This window comes from Epinephelus moara, chromosome 1 (genome assembly GCF_006386435.1).
Source record: "Epinephelus moara isolate mb chromosome 1, YSFRI_EMoa_1.0, whole genome shotgun sequence".
NCBI classification, from domain to species: Eukaryota; Metazoa; Chordata; class Actinopteri; order Perciformes; family Serranidae; genus Epinephelus; species Epinephelus moara.
The window spans coordinates 41,904,222-41,914,401 of record NC_065506.1 but is presented as its reverse complement, the minus strand read 5'-3'; the positions used below and the strand labels follow the sequence as shown (position 1 = coordinate 41,914,401).

At 40.5% G+C, this 10,180-nt stretch overlaps 1 protein-coding gene across 1 annotated transcript; it reads left to right on the top strand.

Moving 5' to 3' along the window:
* The first annotated feature begins 461 nt into the window (after positions 1–461).
* fshb (follicle stimulating hormone subunit beta) lies at positions 462–3,237 on the top strand. The gene is made up of 3 exons (XM_050042458.1): positions 462–566; positions 1,400–1,582; positions 2,974–3,237. The coding sequence occupies exons 2-3, from the start codon at positions 1,424–1,426 to the stop codon at positions 3,175–3,177; spliced, it is 363 nt and encodes a 120-aa protein (XP_049898415.1). The 5' UTR covers positions 462–566; positions 1,400–1,423; the 3' UTR covers positions 3,178–3,237.
* The last annotated feature ends 6,943 nt before the right edge of the window (positions 3,238–10,180 follow it).

Here is a 10,180-nt window from a genome sequence, read left to right as displayed (position 1 = left end):
TTAATATCATGGATGACTTGTTGGATGACTATGACTTCTTAAAAAGGAAAACTGAGTTACATATTGTGTGTGTGTGTGTGTGTGTGTGTGTGTGTGTGTGTGTGTGCGCTCATCTACTCTGCAGTTAATACCCTGGAAAAATGACAGACAAAGCAGAGAAGATGGAGCGTGACCAATGAATTACTGATGCTTGTGTCAGTGTTTTCCATCTCACTGTGGGGGCAGTTTTATTTTTATGTTTCTGCGGTCCATCTAATCCTTTCACTCGTGTAATCTAAACAAGATGTCTGGAGATACCGACCTGCTCCTCCTCATGTGTTGAAGGAAAGGCCTTGAGCCGCGGGCCTTCCCCCGAACTGTTGAGGGAAAGATTTGCTCGTAAGTCCAAACAGGTGGGGGAAACCTGCACCGAGCTGAAGGTTGAATAGATTAAAAGGATTTATGAGAAGCACTATTTAAGTAACGGAGAGGACGGCTGCAGGTTGACAGCTGCTACAGATGTTCACAGAGCAACAGAAGAAACAAGACGTGCAACTGAGGGTCCAAGCAACAACGGAGCTCTACAGGTACGTTTCTTGTTCAACATTCATGTAGTTCACATGCAAACTGATGATTCTGCTGTAAAGTTTAATAATATAATTAGACGTATGCAAATGATTTGAACTTTTATCAGGCTTAGTTTTTCTGTTAAAACAATTTTTTGAGCACCACAAACAAAATTACATTCACCTCAGTTGTATTGGGGTGGAAAACTCAGCGACGGATGTGTCTGAGTTTTGACAAATAAAAGCAGATTTATCTCAGTGGTTAGACAGATGTCATCCGGGTGAATTAACCCTTTAAGTTCTGATAGAAGGTTTACAGGTGAATAAAAATCTGAAGAACAGAATTTCTGTTGATCGAGCCACTCTACCAATGTGTGTGTAGCACTGTCATATATACATATGTAAAATGACCCAAATATGTATGTACTGTTACCTTTAGATTTATACAACAAAAATGAAAGAAACACGCAAAACCAGATATATGTACATTATTTGCCCAGAAGTCCCAAACAAAAATTCAAACACACACTATTTGTTGATCATCTTATTTTTAATTTTTTGAAATAAAATATATTTAAAGGTACTGTATAATTTATAAGTGTAGATTTAAAAAGCCTAGCTGCTCTGTTCTGTTAGACATTACCTAGACAATATTTCATTCTCTCCATGTAACTGCAGAGGTGTTAGAAGTAGATGCAACTTTAAGGAGACACAAAACCTAAATATCTCCCGTAGGTCGTCTTTAACCACCTTTCACCTACGAGCTCCTGAATGACTGAGTCACCATTATGCCTGTAAAAGTCACAAAGCTTTAATCCATATTAACTTGTTGGCTCCTCTGACGTGGTTTAAAGTATCTGACGTGAGACCTGCAGACGATGCAGCTGGTTGTCATGGCAGCAGTGCTGGCACTGGCGGGGGCGGGGCCGGGCTGCCACTCCGACTGTCATCTGACCAGCATCAGCATCCCTGTGGAGAGCTGCGGCCGCACCGAGTACATCTACACCACCATATGTGAAGGACAGTGTTACCACAAGGTGATGGATGATTCTGAACACACAAACAGCACCTGTGCATTCTCTCTGCCTGTATGCATGTTAAACTCACCTCCGTTACAGAGTATGTACCTGTCACAATATGAATGCTATTATAGTGTTTGGAAACTTATTGATTACTCTCTATGTTGCACCTGGGTGCTGTGGGGGTACACGCCAGTAAGAACATGCAGGCAGAAAAGTACACTGCCACACACTGAGAGTGGCTCATTAGTGATGATTGAGAGGGATATACAAGTAAAAACCTTTTCAAATCTGAAATGTGCACTAATGTAAAAAAGACCTGTTGCATGTTTTCTGTAAAGCTGCTTCTTGAAATAGCTTCCAGGTTTATGAACATTACTGACATGAACTATCCTGATTTATATATGGTCAAATATTTGTTCTTCAGTCAAGCGCAGATTATAGCAGTTTACAGTCATGTCTTCTTTTAGAGATTTTATGATCACTTTGTCTCCATTTGAACCATGCTTTGTCTCTTTGTTATCATGGATGATCATCTGTAAGCACTCAAACACACACACACACACTCTGTGTGTACTACCGTACCATACTACCCAAACTACCATACGATATAGTATTCCAGAAAAAGATTTAGTATGTCCCAATACATAGTATGTCAAATGCAGTATGCCAGAAATACCAGGATGTTCTACTACATGAGGTCTGATTGAGTTTTTTTACGATACACATCGACTGAGCCACCAACAGATGACAGCTGATCGACAGCTGTCAGAAGTCACAATGATGGATAACGGCGCATTCAAGTAACTGATGACCAGTCGAATAGTAATAATTGGAATACTGATTGTTTAAGTGAACAAACTAATCATAAAGATTACCAACAACATCAGGACATAACTATAAAAATAACTGACCGAGAAATGCAGATGTAATTTCACTGTGGTAAATACAGTCTGTTAGAATCTACAATCTGTGCAGTTATAACTTTAAAGTTAAACTACATTGCAAACTAACAAAGAGCAAGTGACGTTTGTTTTATCTCCAAAGTAATAGATATAAATGCAAGAGGGTCAAAGTTCATGCTGTGATGTTATGAGACAGTAGTGTGTCCTGATTGTGTGCATACTGCATGCAACAATACATACTTTTTAAGGGCAGCTGCAGCACCTACTAGAAATAAAAAGTATCCGATTTGGAACGCACCCACACACATTTTCACATTAAAATGGTCATGTTGTCACTTAATCTTTGGTTTTACATTTTCTGTACTGTTACGTGTGCAGGCAGAAGTCAGCAGAACTTCAAATGCTCTGAATAAAAGTTCCTTTTGTTCTGATTTGTCATGTTATCACGAGTCACCTACTCATTTGTTGAATCATTCACTGTTGTCTGTTGGTGTTGGTTGAAAGGATCCGGTCTACATCGGCCCTGATGACTGGGCTGAACAGAAAGTCTGCAACGGGGACTGGACCTATGAGGTGAAACACTTCCAAGGATGTCCAGTGGGCGTCACCTACCCTGTGGCCAGAAACTGCAAGTGCACGGCGTGTAACGCAGGAAACACGTACTGCGGGCGCTTTCCTGGAGACATATCCAGCTGTCTGTCCTTTTAAAGAAACCTGTCCGTCCTACATTGACTTATTGTCTTTGTGTCACATGACTTGATATTAAAATAAACAGGTATCACTGAAGTTTTGCCTGTTTTTTCATTATATTTTAAATTTGTCCTTTGATATCTCAGCTGTCTTTAATCAAAATCATCAGTCACACATTTCAACCTGCTCTGTTCTGTCGTCGTTAACGCCTCCGACAATTTGTCAACACTGATGAAATGTCACAAGTCAGCGCAGGAGAAATTGTCTGTAGATGTAGCAGCCAGATAGCAGAGTGACTTTAAAGTCATAAAGGCCGATGGAGAGATTAAATGTCCCACCAACAGTTTCCCTCTTTGTCCCCAACAAAGTGACTGACCCCTAAAATTCAATAATCCTGCCATCCAAGTTTTCATGCTGAGAAGGGGAGGTCATCCTATAAGGAAAAGAGCAGGCCTCACCTCTTTCCTGACAGGTGGAAATGAAAATATAGAGGTTGCAGTATATCCGAAAGCTCCAGTAAAGCGCCTGCTGATCAGTGGCTCTCTTCTGTAGGCGACACTAAATTTAGAAACAGCTCAGCAGGCAAAATCTTGCGTATTTGTTTCTGCACTTGAGCCATTATTGCAATGGGCCCTAATGTACGATGATGCTGCCACTTTTTATTTGCCTCTGCACTGTTGTTAAAGGAAGAGTGCAACATTTTGGGAATGTGCTTTTCACCTTATAGCCGAATGTTAGATGAGAGGAGCTGTTCCACTGTTGTGTGTCCACTAAAGATAAACCTAGGAGAGCGTTAGCTTAGCTTAGCATAAAGGCTGGACAAAGGGAAATAGCTGCAGTTTAGCCATTTGGGTGGGTGGGTGGATGGATGGATGGATGGATGGTAGGTAGATAGGTAGATGGACAGATAGAAAGATAGGTAGGTAAGTCGATAGATAGGTAGATATGTAAGTAGGTAGGTCGATAGAGAGGTCGATAGATGGATAGATGGACAGATAGATAGATGGACAGATAGAAAGATAGGTAGGTAAGCAGGTCAGTAGGTAGGTAGGTAGGTGGATGGATGGATAGATAGAAAGATAGGTAGGTAGGTTGGTCAGTAGATGGATAGAAGGTAGATAGGTAGATGGACAGATAGAAAGATAGGTAAGTCGACAGATAGGTAGATAGGTAAGTAGGTAGGTCGACAGATAGGTAGATAGGTAGGTAGGTAGGTAGGTAGGCAGGTAGGTCGATAGAGAGGTCAAACAATAGATAGATAGATGGACAGATAGAAAGATAGGTAAGTCGGTAGATAGGTAAGTAGGTAGGTCGATAGATCGATAGATCGATAGATAGATAGATAGGTCAATTAATAGATAGGTAGATGGACAGATAGAAAGATAGGTAGGTAGGTAAGTAGGTCGATAGAGAGGTCGATAGATAGGTAGGTAGGCAGGTAGGTAAGTAGATAGGTAAGTCGACAGACAGACAGACAGACAACACACCACTAAAAACGTACAATTTATCAATATATATGATGCCTTCTGGGGCTCTTTTGTTTTCTCATACAGCCCAGAATAATTTAGAATTTTTCAAATACCTTCGACTTTGTGTCATTCAGATAATAATGTATGCTGATGTTGTTTCTCCTGCTATGCTATTCCCCACAGATATCTCATTGAGTAAATGTTCCTTTGGAAGCCTAATATTCAGTTCAGAGTATTGAAGCCCAAATTTACTTGGCATTGTCGGGGATCTTTGATTTGCAGTTAGCGCAGTCCAGATTATTATGGGATAGATTTGAATGTAGCAGATGTGTTAAATAAACATTCATTCTGTGAGCTCTGCTCCACCATGATATAACAAAAATAAGTTTAAAGATTAGTGTTTACACCATCCGGACCCTAAAAATAGTAACATCAGACCATTTTTGCCCCTTTCTAGGTGGCAGGAGTGAAAATGAGTCATCCTCAACATTTGTTGTGTTATGGTTTCAGAGTCATGAGGACAGATGGAGAACAATTAGACACAGGATAGAGGCTGTTCTCAACTATCATGTTTTTCCCCAAATTATGTTAAACATTCTTAAACAGTCTTATATCTTAAATGACTTTAAAAACACTGCATATAGCTGCTGGAAATTGGGAAAAAATTTCCACAGGTGAGCATGCCCCTGGACCTCCTTAGGTTTGGGCAAAGAACCAAATGTTACCCTGATATTAAACAAGATGTCATGTGTTAATTCATGAGCTTTAGAGGTGCTGATAGGTGGATTTTTTTTATCACCTTTGGACAGAGGCAGGATAGCTGAAACCCTTTTTCTAGTCCTTATGCAAAGACAAGCTCTCAGAACAGTAGGTCCGCATATAACTAAATTTCGTTTAAAGGTCCAGTGTGTAGGATTCAGTGAGATATATTGGCAGAAATGGAATATAATGTAATAAGTGTGTTTTCTTTAGTGCATAATCACCTAATAAGTCATCCTGTTTTTGTTACCTTAGAATGAGCCATTTGTATCTACTAAGAAAGAGGGTCCTTGTCTACCTAGATCGCCATGCTACGCCGCCATGTTGCTACACAAGTTCAGAACAGACAAACCAAACACTGGCTCTAGATAGGGCTTTTTGCATTTTCGCATCCGTCTCTGTAGTTAGCAGCTCCTCTGCGATGACAGCATCGGAAAAACCCTGACTTTTTCATGTGAAACTGCTTTATTCAGTGTTTTTACCACTTTAAGTCACCGTGCTTGTTTCTTTTTGAGAGGAAGAGTCGTCTGCAGATAATCGGGCTCCGTCCTGTCTCTGACATGCTGAACAGCTTTGGACAAACTCGGACAAACATGTAACATGAAGCTGCATGTTTTTATCACTTAAAATCACCTGGTCTGTTTGTTTTGGAGAGGAGGAGATCTCTGCAGATAGTTTCACAGATAAATTAACAGTGAAAGAATTGTAAGAAGTTTCAGCTGACTGCAATCTGCAATCATAACCACTAGATGCCACTAAATCCTAAATCCTAAATCCTAAATCGTACACACTGTTCCTTTAACTCTCGGTAATAGAGCGAACAAGCATATTTCCAAAAATGTTGAATTATTATTTTAATGCCTTGTACAGTCGGCTACAATCTGTGTCTTTACACACCAATAATTTTTCAAATATTGTTGCTCATTAGCTTTTTTTAATCATACTGTATGATTGGTGCAGTGATACATGTTAATGTCTAAGTTGCCTTAATCAACAGGACCTTTTGGCTTGAAGAAGACTTTATATAAAGACTCAACAAGAATATAAAATATTCTTTCACTTGGAACAAAAGTCAAACAACAGCAGTGAAATCAGTGCACGCTTTTCTTCTGCAGAACTGCATGTTTTTATCTCAAACTGAGGACATCTGCCTTAAAATTCAGAAAACCAGAATCCTGAAAGGCCGAGCTGATGAACATCTTTACAGAGAAATGAGAGGAATATTATATCAGCTCTCTGTCTGGGCGTACACTGCAGCCTGTCACTGTTTCTATGATACAGCTTGGGAAAGGCTTGTTTCTAGCCAAAAGCAGGTGCAGCTCCTGAGTCTGCAGATTGTTAGCATCTTATTAATCCAGAGACATGGAAAAACCTGAGGCCCCTGCTAATGACAGAGCGCTCGCTCATTAACATGAGAAGCTGTTAATTACAGTGTTGTAACTTGGCAACGTACCAGCTTTGTTCTAACGTGATCTACTTTAGTATTGACAGCGTCTAATTCAGGCTAAGTGTATAATGTGCTGTCAGCATTAGTGTGATGAAGGAATTTCATTGATAAAATTATGATGTTATGATTTATTGTAGTATTTTGTGTCTGCTCTGAGAGCAGTGATGACCAGTGGTCTTAGTAGGGGAGCAGGACTATTTGTTTCTATGTAAAATCTTTTTTTTCTTGCTTTCTTTAAAGTATGAAAGCCAGAGTCTGGACAATGAAATATTTATTTTTATTGCTTGTAAAATGAGATATAAAAGCTAAAATATGGTGAAAAAATGAGGAGAATAATGTCACCAAACAGACAAATATGGGCTTGTTGTGACAGTTTAGTAACTTTTAAGGACTGCAAAATTGTTGTACCACCGTGTATATTTTCCTTATTTTTAAAGTTTTTTTTGTTTTCGTGCCAGTGATAGCCGTGGCTTGAGGCGTAATGTTTTCAGGTTGTCTGTATATCCTGGGTTCCTGGTTTGAAGCCTGGGGTGAGTGAACCCTTCTGTGCGGAGTTTGCATGTTTTCCTCGCGTCAGTGTAGGTTTTCTCCCGGTACTCCAATAATCTTTCCATCCATCCGTCCCAGTCTTGTGGATGTGATATCTTGAGAATGCTTCTTGAAAATTTCTTAAACATTGGCACAAACGTCCACTTGGACTCAAAGATGAACCAATTAGATTGGTCAAAGGTCAAGGTCACTGTGACTTCTCTAAACTTGTTTTTGGCCATAACTCAAGAATTCATGTGCCAATTACAACAAAATTACACACAAATGTCTAACAGGATATAATGATGATGTGATTTTATATCCACAAGATCAACTTCACTGTGGCATCATTTTCTTTTGCAGGAACACTTTTCTGGCCATTACCTAACGAACCAGCTGTGTGGCATCACAGTATGTGCAGATGAACGGTGTTTGGCTTTGCCCCCGTACCACCAGCGGTCAGACCTCTGCCAACGGACTGTTGGGATCTCCAGGAGAAGTCAAATACTGTTCTTACACAGCTGGTTACACCGCTTCCCTTCACTGGTTCCTGTACAGCAGGGTCGGTCTTTTTTTCACTGTTCTAATCATTTAACAGCAAAAGCAGCATGTGTATACATTCAGTAGGCTATATCTTCAGTAGCTAGCTAGCTAACCCTACACTGTTCAGGGTTTGATTTTGGTTTTGGAACAGGGAAGAAACGTATATCTTTTTCCAACCTCTCCAGGTAACGAGTATCATTAATACATGACGTGCCCCAGACACAACATTTAGCTCCACATCCACAAAACCAGCCTGAAAATGAAGGAAATCTGAAACGACTGCATTAGAGTCAATGGAGCACAGCTGTGTTGTTGTCGGACCCTGGTCTGAGCCGGCCCGATGCTACGTTATAATTGGTTAGTCTTTGTCTGGGGCAGGACTTAGCGAAGGGTCAGTTATAATTTCTCATAAACTGATACTCCAGAAATGTAATATTACACTTCCATAAAGTTGGAGGGCCCACAACAGGCAGATTAAACAAAGTCAACACAGTCAAAATCCAAGCTGCAGGGAGATATTCTGACTTTTAGTCCCAAATATGGGTCAGACTCCGAAAGCAGTAGATTCGACATTTCCAATAGTGCAACTCTATATTTTTTCCAAACTTTAGAGATCCAAAGAGGACATTCTCCAGTGTGTAGTACTCCTAATAACGAGTAAACTGTACTTAAAATGGGTCGAGGGACCCTTCATACTGTCTCAGAAAGAGTATGTAGATAACAACAGCTGTATCAGAAATCAGTGTTTAACATTTTTTGCTGTGTAGTCAAATCTAGAGTGATTTTAAATGAAACTGTAAAACACTTGTATTTAAAAAGCATCAATATTTCAGCCAGCCAGTAGAGTAAGGGTCAAAGCCAAAGTGCCCTCCTAACAAGAGAGACAATCAATGAAATGATTAATGATAGGACCTAGTGGAACAATGATCAATGACAGAAGAAAGAGTTTGGAGATGATATAAGATGTGGGAAAATTACAAAGTATTTTTGTACTTGTATGACAGCAGCATACTGAAGCAGCATCAGGAAGAAAATATATGAGAGGGAGCTGAATTATTTCTCAGACAGACAAGTCTACAGATTATTGTTTGGGGGTAAAGGGGTTGAGTGAAGATGCCGGAGTGACCCTGCAGCCAAAGTTGTTCTAATCTGCGTCTTGTATCGGAGTACAAGCTGCCATGTAGAGATGGACTGTGGCCTGAGGATGCTGCTTTTCTGAGCCTGTACTGTATCACTACATCAACATTTATTCCAATACAAACACCCTGAGGTTCACGGCCACAGAGGAGAGCAGGAAAGATGACAGAGCTCGACGTCAACTTTTTGAGGCATTTGTCCTTCAGACAAGTAAATTTATCCCTCACTTGTTACAGGCACAGACAATGATGATGATTTAGCAGTGTTGTTGTCAAGACCACCTAAACTGAGATAAGTCATGACCAGGACCAGAGTGTATGAAGGCCGAGACAAGACCAAGACTTTAGACACTCCTGAAATTGATCTGAAACATCCACATCCTCATAAAAACACCCACAGAAAACAAGTAAATATTCCTCAATATTCACCTCTTTTATTGGCATACTGCAGGGGTGTCCAGACTTTACTGAATGGGGGCCAGATAATGTGAAAATACCTGGGGGCCAGCTTCTTTCTCACATCTTATGGGCTCTTTAAAAGAATAACATGCAAATGAAACCAAGGCAATTATTTTGTCTTTCAATGCAAAAGTATTTTACTGTCCACCGCCCCTCGTTGTTGACTCTACACCTCTCTGCTGTGACCATGTCTGTAGGAATTGTTTGTTGCTACCCAGCCATCATTTGTATATGGGGCCTAAATGGGATTTGGGGTCTATGGGTTCGATATTGGCCCCAAGCCAATTGCCTGCATGGGTGGATTTACCCAGGTGGGCTCAAGAAGAGATGTCCATTTTGGTCACATACCCAAAAGTGTGGGGCGCACCTGAGTAAATCCAGCTGTGTGGGCAATTGACCTATGGCTAAGCCACGCCCCCCTCCACTCATTCGGACAAACTATCAACATTCAGTGAGCAGCGCTATGGCAGGTGTCACAGTACACGGCATTTCACAGGAGGCAGTTGATGATTTTTGGAAACATAACGATCAGATGTCATTGAGAAGTAACCAAAAGGGCCTAAACTACGCATTGGAGGGATATATTCATCATTTTATTGTTGAGAAGGTCGATGAAAAGCTTAAATTACAAGCCAAAATTTACAGGTGACAGTGTAAGCGTGATAAACCGCCACTCGTTG

Bases quoted from the DNA above. Each gene is read 5' to 3' on its own strand.
- fshb (XM_050042458.1), top strand. From the start codon at position 1,424: ATGCAGCTGGTTGTCATGGCAGCAGTGCTGGCACTGGCGGGGGCGGGG. The intron at 1,583-2,973 runs GTGATGGATGAT...GTTGGTTGAAAG, and splicing joins AAGGACAGTGTTACCACAAG to GATCCGGTCTACATCGGCCC.